This window comes from Sus scrofa, chromosome 3 (assembly GCF_054392235.1).
Source record: "Sus scrofa isolate SSC_HxYL_T2T_F1_AM1 chromosome 3, Sscrofa_HxYL_maternal_Yorkshire_Landrace_v2.0, whole genome shotgun sequence".
Taxonomy (NCBI): Eukaryota; Metazoa; Chordata; class Mammalia; order Artiodactyla; family Suidae; genus Sus; species Sus scrofa.
In genome coordinates, this window is record NC_139385.1 from 8,893,185 (window position 1) to 8,911,860 (window position 18,676).

The following is an 18,676-nucleotide window of genomic DNA, read 5'->3' on the forward strand; positions in this document are numbered from 1 at the left end:
GGAGCACAAGATTGCGGGCAATCACTTTTCACATCTCCTTGTGTGAAACATGGGAAGCTTCCGAGAACCCTGCTTGCCTTTGTCAGAGTTGTGGTGAGCCATCCAGGAGCTCAGGGCTCGGTGATGCCCTGCCATTGACCCTTATGTGTGTTGAGGTTCAGGTTCGGAGGTGGGGTGGGCCTCCGTGATGCCCAGAGATCACCAAGGAAGAGAGGAGGAGGGAGCTGGCGCTGTACCCGGTCCCAGCTCCAAGCCTTCAGCGCTTGATTTCTCAGGCTCTTGGGAGCAGAGACTTCTTCTCTGAGGTTTTAACATATATTTGGTGAGTTACAAATACAGAGACCAGTACTTGTGTGGAGTGGAGTCAGAAGCCAGCTGGCATTAATGTTTGAGGATGATCCTTGGGGTCTTCTGAGGGTACCAGTTCACCCTTTATTTCAGGACTGGTCAAACTTTCCCACATTTGCTGCCACCCACAAGTATATTTTATCTTGAAAAATAATGCAAATGGCACCTTCTACTCAAGACAGTTTCCATCTTTGCTTTTAAAACAAGGTTTTTGTTGGGCGTTCCCATTGTGGCACAGCGGAAAGAATCCAACTGGTATCCATGAGGATGCGGGTTCGATCCCTGGCCTTGCTCAGTGGGTTAAGGATCTGGCATTGCCCTGCGCTGTGGTGTAGGTTGCCATCGTGTCTCGGATCCCTCAGATCTGGCCTTGCTTGGTGTAGGCCGGCAGCTGTAGCTCCAGTTGGACCCCTGGCTGGGAACTTCCATATGCCTCGGGTGCAGCCCTAAAAAGCAAAATAAATAAAAAAAATACAAATAAATAAAACAAGGGGAGTTCCCGTCGTGGCGCAGTGGTTAACGAATCCGACTAGGAACCATGAGGTTGCGGGTTCGATCCCTGGCCTCGCTCAGTGGGTTAAGGATCCAGTATTGCCGTGAGCTGTGGTGTAGGTTGCAGATGCGGCTCGGATCCCGCGTTGCTGTGGCTCTGGCGTAGGCCAGTGGCTACGGCTCTGATTAGACCCCTAGCCTGGGAACCTCCATATGCCTCCAGAGCAGCCCAAGAAATGCCAAAAAAAAAAAAAGACAAAAAAAACAAGGTTTTGTTTTAAACTCTTGACCACAGAGAAGGATGTGCCAAGTTTATCCCAGGCTCCAGAGTCTTCCGAGAAAGCACTCAGCACTCCTGAGTAGGAGCCCACTTGGGAGTTTGAGAAGCGAGCTGTTCTTCAATGTTATCCCTCACCAAAGCTCTGCAAATAAGAATTGTTAAGTTTATTGAGCATTGTAACATGTCAGGCACATGAGTCCAAGCACTATGCGACTAGTTCATTGATTTATTTTAGCAAACCTATCCATTCTGATTTTATAAATGCAGAAGCTCAGAGAAGTTAGGTAACTTGTCCAAGGTCACACAGCTGGTACCTGTTGGAGTTGGACTCTACTACCTGTTGCTCTCAGAGGCCGAGTAGGGGGGTTAGAGTGTGAGGCCATAGGATCCCTCTCCATTCTTCTTGGCCCCATGGCACCGCTGGGGGGTGCTGCAGCTGGAAATCTTGCCCACAAGAGTGACAGCATACTAAGGCTGGATGTATCCACAGCTGCCTCAGAGATGGGAGTGGAGGATGAGGTGGATTAGAGAGGAGGCCTGAATGGGAAATGTCTTTAGAGACAGGCCAGTTCACTCTTCATTTTACACATGGAGATGCTGGGGAGGGCGGGAGATGGAAGGGATTTACTCTGGGTCACCCAGCAAGTCAGCAGGGGAGCCGGGAGCAGACCTGGGGCTCCTGGGTCTCAGTGGTGTGGATGATATCCTATTTCTTTTCTCAATTTTCTGCATCTTTGTCTTTTTATCCCTTGCCTCTAAATGGGACCTCCTCTTGTTTGCAGACCAATTGTCCAGACTGCCTGCTGGCTTTTGAAGGAAAAAAGGCCATTTTAATCCCCCCCCCCAAAGCATAGTGTAAGCATCCCGAGGGCGAGGACCATGGTGTTTTCTTCTCTAACAGTGTTCATGGCACCCAGCACAGTGCTGGACACGGAAGTTTCCTACTACCTGTTCCCAGGACCAGGATGAACTTTTTGTCTGGGATGTGAAAAGGAGGACCAAACTTGACCAACCTCCCTGAAGTTTCTGGGATATATTATTTTCTTTTCCTGAAGCTTTTTATCCTAAGAGAATCCTTCAGTGATGAAATAGCGTTATCCCTTCCTCGCCTTGATCCCTCCAGCTTGGGTGCAGCCCATGGCACCGAAAAAAATGGGTTGAAGGTAAAAACCAAATTCTTGTTCCTTGACTGCAATGCCTACAGCATCAAGCCAATTTATAGCAATGCGGAATTCCTCGGGTCCTTAAGATCTCATGCAAGTCAAGGAGGGGAAGGAGGAAGACAGATGCTTACAAATTCCTGGGGAGGTGGGGTGGGGGGGGAATGACCTCATCATTTATTGAGTGTTGGAAACCAGCCCAAGGAACACAGTTCAGATTTTTTTCGGGGGAGGCACTGAAAATCCCCTGATAACCCATGTTCTCCAAATCTTTTAGGCCTTGAGAAAGGGATGGAGATGAAGGAAGTGGTCTTGGGTCCAAGTGGCATTTCCCATTAGAGGGCTGTCCATCCCAGAGCCCATGGAGACTCTGGACTTGGGGAGTGTGGAAGTTCCGCTTAAAAGGCCCAGGCAGGGTCTGAGGGAGATGAGTGGATAAGGATGGGCAGTAGAGGGGGAGGTAAAGGGGGCTGGACATGATATCCTGGGATATGCACTCGAGAGGGTACTTGCGGGAAATGTACATGTGGATACGTGTTGGGGGATGTAAACAAGAGGGCAGAAGCTGTGGGAGCGGCCCTTTCCCTCCACATTTTCAACAGTATCTTCCAGTCTTCCTCTCATAACAATCCCACAGTTCTTTTACAAAATGGGTTGCAGCCACTAAGCACTTCCAGTTTTTTTTTTGTCACACCGTGAGGCATGTGGAAGTTCCCTGCTCAGGGATCCACTACAGAGGCGACCCAAGCCACTTCAGTGACAACGCTGATCCTTAACCCGCTGTGCCAAAAGAGAACGCCTAAGCACTTCCATATTTGATGGCTTCCCTCCAGTCCTACCAGCATTTTACCGACTAGGAGCTCCCCACTCTTAGCAGGGGCAGGGACAGCCTCAGGGCCTCTTAGGCCCTAGGATGCTTTGGGGAGAATTAGAAAAAGACTCTCCACCAGGGGAGTAGGACACAGGCTGGATTTCAGGTCCCACCCACCTTTCGTGCTGCGTACAAGCACTGTGGGGATCCTTCTGTCCAGAAAAGAACAACGTGGGGCCAGGCTGGCCTTGGGCTCAGTTTTGATCTGAAAATTTTTCCCATTCGTAAAACATGGGGTTGTATTACATCCTCCCCCAACTCCTTTCCGGATGTGATGCGTCCTGAATCTGTGAGTCTGGGGACAACTTTTCACCCAGCTGCTTCTCAGCTTAGGGAGACAGCTGGCAAGGTAGGGCTGGAGGTGAAAGTGGGAGAGGATTCTGGGGAAGTCTGGGTGTGCAGAGGTTCTCTCCAAAACGGCTTAGACAAGGAGCGTGGGTTTTTCCTGCCTTAACTTTTTGAGCCTCAGTTTGTACTTCTGAAAAAACGGGAAAGGCACCGCCTAATATAGAAAGCAACGTTGCGGGGATTAAACAACACCGCCAGGTGTACTTGCCAGGCACACAGTGGGAGATCCACAAGCATTTGCGACCCAAACAAGGACGGTTCTAAAGAGCGTGTGTGCCGGGATTCAGGCCCAAGGTCTGGCTTTCGGGGCGCGCGGTTCCCGGGACCCCCAGCGGAGCGGAAACCCCCGTTCTGCCGCCAGGGCCGTCTCCTCGGCCCCGGACCGCCGAGGGTTAATGAGAAAGACCCACGCCCCCTTTGACGGAGCAGAGCCCACCTCGCCGAATTTGAAAAGGCGGCCCTGAGAGGCGTGGGCGCCCCCGAGACACTTCCAGCTCGGACCCGGGCTCCGTCCGCTCGCCGGCGCGCTCGTTCGGCTCCCGGCGGGGGCCGCGGGTTTCGTCCCGCCGCCGGTGCGCTCCCAACTGTCCTCCCGCTCGGGACTCCGGGTCCCCGCGGGCGGGCGCGCAAGATGAAGCTGGCTCTCCTCCTGCCCTGGGCGTGCTGCTGCCTATGCGGGTCGGCGCTGGCCACCGGCTTCCTCTACCCCTTCCCGGCCGCAGCCTTGCAGCAGCACGGCTATCCCGAGCCTGGCGCCGGTTCCCCCGGCAGCGGCTACGGGAGCCGCCGGTGAGTAGCTGGGGACGGCGGGGCCTGGGGCCTCCGCCTCGGGGCGGTCGCCGGGCTGGGGGCGTGGGGAGAGGGGTTTGGGGCTTGAAATAATGGGATCCGGGGCTGGGAGAGCGGAGCGGTTGAAGAATGGGGGCCTGGGGGGCGCAGGGCGGTCCGGGGCTGGGGCCGGGGGTGGGGTTTGGAATTGGGATGATGGGATTGAGGGCTGGGGGGCGTGGGGCGACCCGGCTAGGGGCACAGACAGCGGGGGGCTGGGACGCGGGGCGGTCGGGGACTGGGGGCTGGGGACGCGGAGTGATCGGGCGCTGAGGGCAAGGACAGTGGAGGCTGGGAGCGCGGGACGGAGAGACTGAAGGTGTGGGGCTGGGACTGCGGTGGTCTGAGGCCGCGCCCATCCCCCCTTTTCCTTTTCTTGCTCCCCAACCTTCGCCTCTTCGGCTCCAGAATCCTAGCGGAGGTGGCTCAAACCTGCGGCGGGGGCGCAAGGAGGGGCGACCGTGGCTCGCTGGCGCTCGATGGTTTAGTCCCTGGACGTTTACGGGCTCACGTGGCTCCTCCGCCCTCACCTGCGCGGCCGCGGCTTTGTGTTGGGGAGCAGGTTCCCGCGATGCCAGGGCCTTGCGTCCGATCCCCCTACTCTCACACTCGCCGCCAGGGACACCGGAGGGGCGATTCCATCCGGTTTTGGGGACTAGGGCCGCTAAGGAGCCCCAGTTGTGGCTCCTCAGCAACCTGTGAACGTGGAATCGGCTCGGCTCGGATGGGTCGGCGTTGGGGTGGGAGAAGGAGCAGGGAGGGTCAAGGAACCCGCGGTGCCGGGACCCACATGCGGCCTCCTCCTCCGCCGGCAGGTGGCGCCCTGGCCACCCCAGGAAGGTTATAGCAGCGTCTCATCCCGCGGTTGAATTCCCCCAGAAAACGTGTAATCTCTCAAGTAAAAGTTGCCAAATCCCTCATTTGCGCAACTCGCTCGAATTTAGCTTTTCCCAATTAATAATAACTACGACTCACACGGCTGTAATAGCCTTCTAGAACACACAACTTGAATTGGTACCATTCATCTTTTTTTGATCCTAAAACCACTCCAGGTGTAGCTATTAAGAGTATTATCTCTCCTATACCCGAGGAAACAGGCTCAGAGAGAGGTCCCCAAGATCAGAGGCAACTCAGAATTCACCCCCTGTTTTCTATCGCCAGATCTTGTTCTTTCCATGGCACCACTTTGCTCATCATTTATGGAGCAAGGCAAGAGACAGATCCCAGGTCTTTTGTTCTCTTTGACATTTGCCAAGCCTGGGAGGTCCTAAGAATTACCAAGATTGGGAGTTCCCCTCGTGGCGCAGTGGTTAACGAATCCGACTAGGAACCATGAGGTTGCGGGTTCGGTCCCTGCCCTTGCTCAGTGGGTTAACGATCCGGCGTTGCCGTGAGCTGTGGTGTAGGTTGCAGACTCGGCTCGGATCCCGAGTTGCTGTGGCTCTGGCATAGGCCGGTGGCTACAGCTCCGATTGGACCCTTAGCCTGGGAACCTCCATATGCTGCGGGAGCGGCCCAAAGAAATAGCAAAAAGACAAAAAAAAAAAAAAAAAAAAAAAGAATTACCAAGACGAATTCTGGCAGTGTCATCTATCAAGGAGACAGGGGTATTTTTATGTTGGGAAGAATGGTAGCTTCATGGCTAGATAAGGCGGGACTCAGAAGAGCATAAAAGTGCTTCCAGAAAATTTTGCAAGCAATGTTATTTCCTTCATTTTGTTTGGAAATACTTACCCGAGGCTTCTATTAGTATTATTCTCCAAACACCCACAGTAGTGAGGCCTCTGCACACTTACATATGAGAATAGTCTGAAATTTAAGCTTTTACAGTTGCAGAATGATACATATAGAATGATCCCATGAAAAGAATCAATCTATGTATAGATCACAGCTACACATGTACATATATACAGAAAAAAAGTTGGTAGGAAACCACTTTTGGAAAGACCCGGGGCTGGACCAGAGGAAGAGAGTGAAAGAGATCTCCCATTTTTTCCCCTCTGCGTGTGTCTTGTTTACAAGGATCATATACACATGTATTAGTTTTCTAATTAAAAAGTATGTGTGTGTTGGGGGTGGGGGTGGGGGACGGGGCCCTGCAGCCTGGACTTCGCATGCTGAGAGGGACCAGAGGGACGTCCATAAAGGGATCTGGTGCTTGGGGACAGGGGTTCTGGCATTTGGTGGGCTGGACCTTAGGGACCTCCAGAAACACTTGGAAAGGATAGTTTTAGCACAAGTAAAACGAGGCCCAAATAAACATGGTAATCTTCCAGAACGCTCTCTACCAGGATGGGAGCAGCGAGAAGGTGTACTTAGATTCGGGAAGGATCTGGATGAATTTGTGGAAAATGGATTTCTTTCTTTTTTTTTTTTTTTGTCTTTTGTTGTTGTTGTTGTTGTTGTTGTTGCTATTTCTTGGGCCGCTCCCGCGGCATATGGAGGTTCCCAGGCCAGGGGTCTAATCGGAGCTGTAGCCACCAGCCTACGCCAGAGCCACAGCAACGCAGGATCCGAGCCGCGTCTGCAACCTACACCACAGCTCACGGCAACGCCGGATCGTTAACCCACTGAGCAAGGGCAGGGACCGAACCCGCAACCTCATGGTTCCTAGTCGGATTCGTTAACCACTACGCCACGACGGGAACTCCGAAAATGGATTTCTGAATAGGATCCTGGGAGGTATTCAGGAGGCTTGGGGCAGGTTCCGGATCTGGAGATGGATGCTCCAGAGTGTAACTTCCATGTAAAGCCCAGCGTGGGCACTGCAGGTACCTGATTCAGATCTGGGAGAGATACGGGCTGGACCTGGCCTGGTGTCACAGAGTCCTGTGTCTCATGAATTCATGAGAAACAGGAGACTTGGGGGCAAAGCTTGGCACTGGGCTCTTCACAGCTTTGGCTTCTGCTTGGCTCCGTAAATGTGTTTACAGTGGCTTGGTTTCAGCTGATGGGCTGGGTGACGGGGCTGTTTTTTGACAAATTGTGTTCTTTTATTTCACAGTTTTTGCTCCTGATGGTAGTTTGTGTCCTCCTTTCTGTGTGTGTGTGTGTGTGTGTGTGTACGCGTGCGTGTGTACCTGTACCTACCCTCCTGGGCTGGACATCTGGATCTGACATGTGCCGGCGCATCTAGCCTTACCCAGGGGTGCTCTGCCCTGGTCAGCAGCTTAGGGTGGGCCCCCTCTGCTGAAGCTATTGTGGCAAAGGGAAGAGGACCCCAATTCCTTAGAGGGCTGTTTCCAGTGGAATATTGCAGCCTTGCGTTTTGGGCCACCCATGCCTTTTGTCATCCGTAGAGCTGTTCAGATGCCAAATGAAAGCTAAAGGGAAATGTAACATTAATTGACGGGGAGGACTGCCCAAGGACGGAGCCCCCAGCTCCCCGCCCCAGTTTTTCCATCCGAGCCAAGGAAGGGTCACGCCTTGGCTAAACTCTTTAAAGTATGTATATCTCTCTTCTCTCTGCTTCCCTCCCTGATCTTTCCCTCCCTCCCTTTCACAGATGGTCATTAGAAGCCTTGCCTGTTGTCTCCGCCTCATCTCTGTATCTAACCTTAAAGGGTCCAACACAGCAGCGAGTGATGGGGCATGAGAAGGGCCTTGAACCTTATTTGGGTGCGAATCTCCCAGCTGGGGCCAAGAGGTTTGAATTTGGATAAAAGATAAAGTTTTAATGCTTGGAGATGGAATCTTCTAAGAGAACCCAGAAGCACTGTGGGATCTGCCTGGGTTTCAAGCAGAGAAACAGCTTAAATACCCTTCCCTCCACATCAGCCACTTTCCTTGGCCTCCCCCAGCTCTTGCTTTGTGGCAGCAGGAACCTCCTACCTCGGTATCTCATTAGTCAGGCCCTCTGGCCCTTCACTCCCTCACTCACCCCGTTGACCCTCTCCTTTGTTCAGTCCCTCTTCTTAGCCTATCAGCTTGTCCCACCTTCATTGCCTTTCAACTTTCAACCTGCTGTCCTACTCTCCCAGCTCTCAGGGGACCCTGCAGCTTTCTGCAAGAGGGCTGCGGGTGTGTGTTAGCAAAGCCGTAGCTTGTGGGCAGTGGTGATGGGGTCTGGCATCCTGGGCTTCCCCTTCTTTGCCCAGATGCCTGGCAATAGGGCGCACGGTTCATGACCAGCTGCTTAGCCATGGTTGGATGGGGCCTATTTTAGTTCTATGATAGTCTGGCTTCTTCTTCCACACTGCTGTCCAGTGGTTAAAACCCTTTGGAGACCCAACATCTCGTGTATCATCTTGGCCAAGAGATTTCAACTCTTAGGTCAGCTCTCACTGATTGGTAGGAGCTGCCCAGGCCAGTGTGTTAAGGAGGATTCTGAGGGGGAGTCTGGGCTCAGTGGGAAGGAGGGCAGGACAATCAGGTGACGTCACTGTGCGTGTGGGGCAGGAAAGTGACCAGTGTGATGCATTGGTAGCCCTGGGCCTTAGGATGACATCTACCCTCTCCAGCGTTAGGGGCAAAGGCTCCCTTTTTAAAGCCTATCTTTTGTCTCTCTCTGTATCAGCTACATTGCATGAGTCATTTCTCTGAATCTCCTGTTTCTTTTGCTAGGAACGCCTTTTCCTGCTGAGGGAGATGGCCTCCTATGCGCCCCTAGGAAACTCTGCTTGCCTCTGTCTCAAGGTTCTCAACCTTGGTACCCATGACTTGTGGACTGGAGAGCCCTTTGTGGTGGAGGCTGTCCTGCCCACTGTGGGATATTTTGAAGCATTCTTGGCTTCTATCCATTAAATACCAACAGTACACCTCCACTACCCAACTGTGACAGTCAGAAATGTCCCCAGACACTGCCAAATATCTCCCGGGGTGGGGGTGGGGACACAAAATCACGCCCAGTTAAGAACCACTGTTCTCTCTAAAGTTCGATGTTTTGATTTGGGGGACATTTAAAAATACCGAATTAAAATTTTTAGATGGAAGTTGCCAAGCCTGCACACAAAGAGAGAGTAAAGCGAACCCTCCATTTAGCCACACTTCTGTCCCCCTGCCACCGCCCCCACCGACACCTTCTCTGTGTGTGTGGAGCATTTTAAAGCACATCCCAGACTCACGCATTGCGCTTGTAATATTCACCGCACACCTGATTCCTTGCCATCTTGCCGTTAACCATGTCCAGCAGACTCACCACCATTTCTTCTTCTTCCTTCTTTCTTATCATTGGATCTGAAACCCAATCCACGTTAGATTTCTCCAGTTGTCTGAAAAAGCCTTTCTCTATTGTTGGTTTGTTCACATCTGGATCGAAATCAAGTCCACTTACTGGTTCTTGCGTCTCCTTCATGGTGGGAGGACACGCTCTTCTTTAAAAGAAGGCTGTTGCCCATGCCGTTGACTTAATGAAGAAGGCCAGTTGTCCTGCAGAATCCCGGATTCTAGATTTGACTGATAGCTTCCAAGTGGTGTAAATAATTTGATCCTCTACCCACTGTATTTCTTCTGTATTAGAGATTAGTTGTAAAGGTTTTATTAGATTTAGGATCTTTTTCTTTTTAATACCCATACCCACATCAGATGGAAGTTCCTAGGCCGGGGGTCAAATTGGAGCTGTAGCTGCTGGTTACATAGTCACAGCAATGCCAGATCTGACTTGCATCTGCAACCTGCATCGAATCTTGTGGCAATGCCAGATCCTTAACCCACTGAATGAAGCCAGGGATGGAGCCTGCATCCTCATGAATACTAGTCGGGCTCTCAACCTGTTGAGTACTAGTGCGAATTCCAGATTTATGATCTTTGTGGGGGTGGGGGTCAGGGCAAGAATACTTCGTAACTGGTCTGGTGGATCACATTGCGTCATATTAGGAGGTGTCATGTATTGAACGTTTGTGTTCCCTCTAGCCCCCAAATTCACATGTGGAAGCCCTAACTCTCTGTGTGATGGGGTTTAGAGGTGGGGCCTTTTGGAAGTAATTAGGTTTAGATGAAGTCATGAGAGTGGGGTCCCCATGATGGGATTACTGTCCTTTTAAGAAGAGGAAGAGAGACCAGAGCTCTCTCCCCAAAGGGGCACCAGTGACTTGATCCTCAGCTTTGACCATGACCCACCTCTTATCACCTCCTACCGCCTCCTTGGGGTGGGTTCTCCGTTACTTACTCCCCCTACTCCGCCACTCTGGCACCCCAGGTCTACCTGGCTTCCCCTTTCCACCCCTGCCCAGTGACTGCTGCCATCCTCAGCCTCTGGCAGGAGCCTGTATGTGGGCTCAGAGAGGGTTGGGATTGGGTGCGTGCACCTAGGGCTGGGGCATGGCGGCTGCAGTGCCCACTACCCCACCCAGGCTGGCTGTGCCAGCGTGTGCCCAGTGGGTGACTTGGGCAACCGAGAGCCTCTGGCCGACCAGATCCTAGCGTGTTCCGGGGTGGGGACTGCATACCTTGGAGGGGAGAACCCTGGCCTGGCCTCCCTGCATACCCTGGACGGGAGACCCCTGCCCTGGCTGGGGCGCCGTGCATGAGAGTACATCATGCAGTTTCAGGAAGGGTCTGAGGGTGCCTGTCAGGGTCTGCACTTACCTGCGGGGGCGGGGGGAACATGAAACACGAAACACTAAGCAAATGATAGGTCGAGAGAGAGCAAGAGCTCAGAAGGGAGGAAAACCCTTCTTTTCTTTTTGTCTTTTAATGACCGCACCTGAGGCATATGGAGGTTCCAAGGCTAGGGGTCCAATCAGAGCTGTAGCTGCTGGCCTATACCACAGGCACAGCAAGGTGGGATCCTTAACCCACTCAGCGAGGCCAGGGATCAAATCCGTGTCCTCATGGATATTAGTTGTGTTTGTTACCCCTGAGCCACAACGGGAACTCCTACACTTTGTATGTCACTTGCCTTTAATGACAGGTTTTCCCCGCTTTTCGAAGGAGGGGGCCTCGTAATTTCAGGGTGCACTGTGACCCACACATTATTTAGCTGGTCTTAGGTACAGCGTCCCCTAAACAGTTGGGCGAGGGCTGGCTCCTCAGGATGAACTGGGAAGATTAAAGTGTGGGATCTCCAGACCCACGCATGAGCCTGGAGGGCCGGGGCCCAGAGGACTGTATGTACTGGCCTCCCCAGGTGGGTTTTCTGTTGTTTTTTGCAGTTTTTTCTTTGGCGAAGCCAGGTTTAGGAAGCACTGCATGGAGAACAGAGGTTTCTGAGATTCTTTCATCATGACCATAGTAGGAAATGCCTTTTATATGGGTCCTGAGTCCATGCGCGTGCTCGCGCACACACACACACACACACACACACACACACACACACACTCGCATGCATGCACGAACGCATACCTGAAACAAGTTTCACAAAGTCATGCTTACTATTACCATATGTGATACTTTCTTTTTTATTGTATTCTATCTAGTTCATGAAAAAGTGCTTGCCAAGACTTAGAAAATTGATTCCATGGCCCTTCTGGCTTAAGACCTGTAGTGGGAGACCCCGTGCACTGGGGGAATGCAGGGGTCTTTTGGCGCCCTGCCTCCCCCCACCCCAGTTCCCTTGCCTGGTCCTCTAGACTCTCTCTGACTCTGAAGTCTCTTTCTTATGGTTTCTGCCAAGTTGAGGTGCTTGGCCTGTCCCCTCCGCACCCCCATACCCCGGTTCCACCCTTTTTTGGGGCAGTCACAGACTCCTTCCTTCAGGAAGCCTTCTCGGACTGCTCTGCTCACCTCCCATGTCTGTGATCACTTGTGGTTTTTTTTCAGAGAACACACTTCCCACTTTCCTTCCCTGCAGATGGACTCATTTCTCGTAGCTGTTTGCTTCCTAGTGTGTCCTGACTGACCCACCTGGGACATGAGAGCCTGAGCCTGTGCCCTGCGCCTGGGCTGCCTGCCACCTACCCCTGCCTCTCAGGAATTGGAGCTTACCCAGGCCAGGCATTTAACCACCCAAACTTCTCTGAGTCCATGGAAGGCAGACTGAGCTGGGGGCTGAGCTCTCTGCCCCAGGCCTGAATGTGAGAGGCTCTCTGCAATTTCCAGGGAGCGAAGGATCCCTTGCAGCCTGCTGTGGGCCTTGTCCCTGAAGCTGGTTCCAGCTTCCCTGGTGACTTACCTTCAAGAAGTTATTGGAGGAGTTCCCGTCGTGGCACAGTGGTTAACGAATCGGACTAGGAACCATGAGGTTGTGGGTTCGATCCCTGCCCTTGCTCAGTGGGTTAATGATCTGGCGTTGCCGTGAGCTGTGGCGTAGGTCACAGACGTGGCTCGGATCCTGCGTTGCTGTGGCTCTGGCATAGGCTGGTGGCTACAGCTCCGACTGGACCCCTAGCCTGGTAACCTCCATATGCCGCGGAAGCGGCCCAAGAAATGGCAAAAAAAAAAAAAAAAAAAAAAAAAAAAAGAGTTATTGGAGGAGTTCCGGTTGTGGCTCAGCGGGTTCCGAAACTGACTAGTATCCATGAGTACGCAGGTTCAATCCCTGGCCTTGCTAGTGGCTGTGGTATAGGCCGGCAGTTGCAGCTGTGATTCAACCCCTAGCCTGGGAACTTCCATAAAGCTGCAGGTTCAGCCCTAAAAAGAAAAAAAAAGTTATTGGCATACCCGCTGTGGCCCAATGGGATTTGTGGCGTCTCTGTAGCGCAGGACTTGTTGGTTCCATCCTGGGCCCTGGCCAGCGGGGTTGACTCAGAAGCAAGAGTATAGTTTGCTGAGACACAAATGTGTGCCAAGTGGGGTGGGCAGGCTTGGGGCGGCAGGCAAGGGGCGAATGAGCAAGTACCTGTCTAGGGGAGGTGCGTGTGTGGGAGTTTGGGTGTCTTTGTGCCTCAGTTTTCTCCTCTGTAAAATGGGGGTGGTCAGAGTATCTACTTCATAAGGTTGTTCCAGGCTTCAGTGAATTCATATTAATAAAGCACTTAGAAAAATATGTAGTAAGCATTTTATTCGTGCTTGTGCTGCGTAGCATGCTAACCACGCACAGATTGCCAAGAAGGAGGGGTTTCACAAACTTATGAGGCCAGGGAGTCCTTTTGTTGGGATGGCGTTCCAGACTCCATGCTTTAGGGAATGCTGGCCTGGAGGACTTTCTAGAGGAGTCACGTTTGAAGTGGGTCTTGTAGGGTGAGTCGGGGGGGTGTTCTCTGCAGTGACTGGGGGCGCATTTTGGGCGCGCAGGACAGCTGGGAAGGGCTGGGAGGGGAGGCGGTGCCTGACATACGTGGTTTGTGCTGTTGGGTTCAGACTGAGGGCTGCAGGTGTGGGGCAGGCAGGGCCTTTGGAGCCTGAGGGCGAGGCCCCTTTTCTGCCACCCTAAGGAGGCCTGGCCATAGTGGGTCCTGTGCCAGCTTTGCTGGTATGGAGGAGACGGGGCAGAAGGAGAGCCGGAGGAGGGGGGCAGCTAACAGGCAGTGTGAGGAACCCTGAAACAGGGCAGGGGTGGAGGGGCTGCGGGGATGGAGCAGAGAGAGGAGCGCTCCAAGTCTGTGTGCTTTGAGGCACCTGGCCACTTGGTGGACTGTGGACCGGCTGGAGCAGGTTGGAACCTGGGGCTCCCGGCTTTTCCCAGCCTCTTGGGATGCCGAAGTCGGCTCTTTTGCTCCTTGGAACCTTGCAAAGACTGCACAGTATTTTCTCAGCTTTGGCAAGGCTACAAAGCATGGCCTTTACCCACCTTATATTTTTGTAAAATACCTGTATTTTTAGCATCTAGAGCCAGGCTTGCATGTATCAGGTGCTCCCTGCTTTTTTTTTTTTTTTGGCCATGCCAGGGGCATTCGGAAGCTCCCGGATCAGGGAGCAAACTCTGGCCACAGCTGTGACAACGCCAGATCCGCAACCCGCTGAGCCACCAGGGTACGCCCATGGCTGCTTTTTGAATGAGTGAATGAGTCTTGACCTCTGTTCTCTGGGAAGCCGAGGAGGTGGCTTCTGTCCCTGTACAGCTCTGTCGTTCTAAGTGGTCTTGGAGTGAGGTCTTTGTCTGTGCTTTGTCCCCACCAGGCCAGCTCTGGAAGCCACGTTTAGGGGAGCTCCAGAGGCCTCCTCCTGCTTGAGGGGTCCTCCTTCTTCCTTTGAAGTAGGAGTGAGTGACAAAATCACATGGGGTGGCCTCAATGTAAACATCTGGTGAGGCCTTTTCCTGAGGCCGAGTTTTCCGAATCCCCTCTCCCTTCATCTCGCTGTCCCCCCCCGCCGCCTCCAACCCCCCAGCTTCTCTGTTATTTTAAAATCCATTCCCAGAGAAACAATTTCTGTGGCAATAAGAACACGACTCCAAGCTTCTCTTGGCTTGAACGGGTCCAACACTTCATTGCCGCTTAGAGGGTGTGTGAGCTGGAGCCAGACCAGCTCCGCCTGGGGCGGGGGAATAGGGGCAACAATAACTAACTGTTAGAGGATTTTCAGGAATCCTGCAGCGGATCCTATGCAAGGAGACACAGCCCACTGTTCTCCCTGCGTCTCCCCGCTCCCCTGGAGAGTCAGGGGTCCCCAGCTTCCTCACCATCAGGGGTCTTCCTTTCCCTGCCCTCCCGGAAACCAAGGTTAGATGTTTCTTTGGTGGCCTGGACGAGACCACCTTGAAAGAAGCTGGACCCAGTCCAGATTAATTCTGTAACACTCAGGCGAGAGGTGGGGGCTCCTGTCTCCCCGCCTCGCCGCCCGCCCTGTCCCTAGCTGCCTTCAGAGCCATGGGGGCGGGGGTCAGAGCTGGCCCCGCTGACCGCTGACCTTGGGCAGCTCCCCTGCTGCCCGCAGCGCTCTTTCCAAGCTTGTTCCGTCAGGTGGTAATGGAAGTTATGAGAAGCAAGCTTAAGAGTTTCCTTCAGAAAGAGGGAGGGTATGAAGAGTGGGCGGTGGGGCCAGGCGGCCTGAGTCTGAATCCCTGCTCTGGGTGGCTCTGATGGAGCGAGCTACCTGATCTCCCTGTGCCTCAGTGTCCTCATCTGTAAAATGGGCAGATCGCAGGGTTTACTTCCCCAGGTGGTTTTGGGGCTTCGCGGAGTTAAGGTTTGTAAAGCGCTGAGGACAGCATCCAGTACGTGCTCTCTGTGGCCCCGTGGAGGACAAGGGCTTTCTCGGAGTGGGCAGGGGGCTGTTGGGCCTCGCAAAGCTTGGGAAAAAGGAGAGTTTTGCAGACATTTGGGGCCACTGGATCCTCTTCTGGGGAGCCTGCTGTTTGGATGTCATTCCAGACGCTGTCTCTGAGAAACGCGGGCCCAGTGCGTCAAGGGTAAATGCCTCAGCGGTTATGGCGCCCTCCACCTTTTGCAAAAGACCTCTCTTTGGGGTCATTTCCTACCTTGCCCTGTAGTCGCCCACCCTGGTGCTGGGGGGGACCAGGGAAATATGGAGGGAGGGGCCTGTAGGCTTTTCTTGAATCCCTTAGACACAGCTCAAGTTTTCAAGGCCAAGAGTGAGAGTGGGGGGCTGGTCCTTTGTCCCAGCAGAGCAAAGAGGGTCGCCCTCAGCATACGATTGGGAAGCAGGTTGGAGGGTCTGGGGTCCTGAGATGCCCACAGTGAGTTAGAGGCTGAGGCATTCGGATGAGCTTCAAGTCCCAGGAGTGTGACAGCTAGGGGACCCCATGTGGCCCCAGGGTGGGGGAGAAGGCTTCTTTTGTCACCACTCACCAGGGGACCCACAGTCAAGCCAGTAATTCCCCTCATTGGCTCAGTGCCTCACCAGTAACATGAAACTAGTAGGATTGGGCTGGGATCAGATGAGGAAATGTGTTTGTTAAATATGCAGACCATTACTCACTGGACCAGGGCCCCCCAGCCTTGCAGACCCCAAGCCTGCCCTCTGAGCAAGACTGAGGGCACCAACACTGGCAGGAGGATGGGCAATTGTGTGTGTGTGTGTGAAGTTGTTTGCACCCATGCCTGGCTGTGGTTTGCAGCCCAAACATTTTGTGTCTTTGTTTGATGGTGCCTGGTCCCCTCCCCCTTCCTCATTCTGGAAGACTGGGGACTGTATGGCCTTTGCTGAGAAGACCCCAGTTCCTAGCACTCAGGAGGCCTGGTGGAGGGGCTCCTCGGCTTGGAACCACTGTGAAACGCTCAGGCTGCCCTCTTCCCCAGAGAGTAACTTCTGGAATCAGGCCCTGTGGCAGGCTGCCTGCTGACCCTGCCTGCCCTGCTGGCCCCTGGAGGCGCCAGGGCCTTTGGGGAGAAGGTGGCCATTTCCTTCTGATTTGGCTCCAGCTGTCTGCACCCTGGCCAGTTGCCTCTGGCATCTGACATTTTTGTCATTTCTGCAGGGACTTATCTGGTGAATCGGCACTTAGCTCTTCCTGCCTCTCTGATTGACTTGGCCACACGGCAGCAGATTCTCTGGTTCCTAGAGGTCTCAACATGACTGAACACCGTCTATTTCTGGGGTCATGGGATCCTGGGCCTCTACAGGGTTTGCCAGGCTCTTTCTCTCTTTTGTCCCCTGGCTGATGATGACAGCTCAGATCCTGAAACTCTTTGTGCAAGAGCTCTGAACACTGCCTTCCTGGAAAGGCAGTTGAACAATGGGAAAGACCCCTCCATCAGGAGCCCAGTCTGACCCCGCCTAGCTTGCTGCTTGTCTCTCTGGGTGCTCTACTCACCACCATTGGCCACCTTTTAATCTCAAGTTTCTTCTTGCCTCAGGGCCTTTGCATTGCTTTGATCAGTCTTCGTTTTCTCTTGCTCTACCTAGGTCCCACACAAAGCTTAGAGATCAGTTTAAATAGCACATCTTCAGGGAACATTTTGCCGCTGCCCCCCCCCCCCCCCGCCCCAAGGCAAGCTCAGGCCTGTTTGTTAAATGCCCTCAGAGCTTACTCTCCTACTTATAAGCTCATGATAACGAAGTCAGTCCTACAATTAATTGATTGATAATTAGTTAATAGTTGTCTACACTGAGAAAGACTGTAAGTCCCTCTAGGGCAGAGATCCCTTCTTTCGTGTTTGTTGCTGTATTTCTTGGTTTCTCCAGAGTCCCTGAATTACAGAGAGTTTCCAGGAAAGGACTGACCACGCTGCAAGCTGTGTTAGTTTCCTATTGCTGCTGTAACAAATGATCGTACACTGTATGGCTTAAAACAACGCAAATTTATTATCCTACAGTTCTTGAGATTAGAAGTCTGAGCTTGATCTCACTGGGGTGAAAGGTATTTGTAGGACCGGTCCTTTTGGAGGGTCCAGGGAAGGATCCATTTCCTTGCTTTTTCCAGCATTCCTTGACTTAGAGCTCCTTCCTCCATCTTCTGAGGGCATCCTCTTATCTCTCTTTGACCCTGATCCTCCTGCTCCCATTTCAGAAGGACCCTGTGATTAAGTTGGGTGCACTTTGATAATCTAGGATCAGCTCCCTACCACAAGATCCTCAATTTCTTTTGACCACACCCATGGCTTGTGGGCTTTTGGGATCAGAGATCAAACCCTTGCCACAGCAGTGATCTGAGCCACAGCAGTGACAATGGCAGGTCCTTAACCTGATGGGCCACCAGGGAACTCCCAAGGATCCTTAATTTAATCACACCTGCAAAGTCCCTTTTACTGTATAAAGCAACATATCTGCAGGTTCCTGGGATTTGGATGAGAACATCTTTGGGGATGGGGCATTATTTGGCCTACCACACACATGGGAATGAAAAAGGAAAGATAAATCAGACATTTGAAACCTTGGAGAGTTGGAATGATCCTAGATTTCAAACAGCGTTAAGACTGAAAGCAGCTTTGAGCCTCAAAATCCTGTTAAGACTTAGCCTTGTGTGAAGAGTCGTGATAAAGGCATGGTTTTTGCTTTGCAAGAAAGTTTTTACATAGGCTGTGAGGTAGGGATTTAACTTTAGTTTTTTCTCTCTCAAACCTCCCCCCAACACTTCTATTGAATAATCTAGCTATTCCCAATAACTTGAAATACCACTTTTATCACATACTAAATTTTCCTATGTACATAGTCCTTTCTCTTTATTTTTTCTTTTTAGGGCCATACCTGTTGTATATGGAAGTTCCTAGGGGTCGAATCGGAGCTGCAGCTATTAGCCTACACCACAGCCACAGCAACACCAGATCAGAGCTGCATCTGCAACCTACACCGCAGCTTGTGGCAGCCCAGATCCTTAACCCACTGAGCGAGGCCAGGGATCGAACCCGCACCCTTATGGCTACTCGTTGGGTTCTTAACCTGCTGAGCCACAGTGGGAACTCACTCACAGTCCTTTTTCTGAACTCTTAATCTGATCTGGTGCCAACATATTATTTTAATTATTGTATCTTTATTCTTATTTTTTTTAGTTGATAGAGCATTTCCTCTTTTACCATTCATTTTTCTCAAAATATTCTTTTTTTTTTTTTTTTTTTTGCTTTTTTAGGGCCACACCTGCAGCATTTGGAGGTTCTCAGGCTAGAGGTCTAATCAGAGCTGTAGCTGCCAGCC

The 18,676-nt window shown here is 52.4% G+C and overlaps 1 protein-coding gene across 18 annotated transcripts in view; it reads left to right on the forward strand.

The window, feature by feature from the left end:
• Window positions 1–18,676, forward strand: part of COL26A1 (collagen type XXVI alpha 1 chain) — a 185,298-nt gene that overhangs the window by 20,791 nt on the left and 145,831 nt on the right. For 12 of the 18 annotated variants that reach the window (XM_085016012.1, XM_021086264.2, XM_085016018.1 and 9 more), the window contains exon 1: window positions 3,962–4,288. The exons of 5 other annotated variants lie outside the window; for them this stretch is intronic. In XM_085016012.1, the coding sequence (XP_084872138.1) occupies window positions 4,131–4,288 (158 nt within the window). In that variant the 5' untranslated portion in view covers window positions 3,962–4,130. Of the gene's footprint in view, window positions 1–3,961; window positions 4,289–13,289; window positions 13,385–18,676 lie in introns of those variants that run through there. One more of the 18 variants, XM_085016015.1, reaches the window with a different exon arrangement.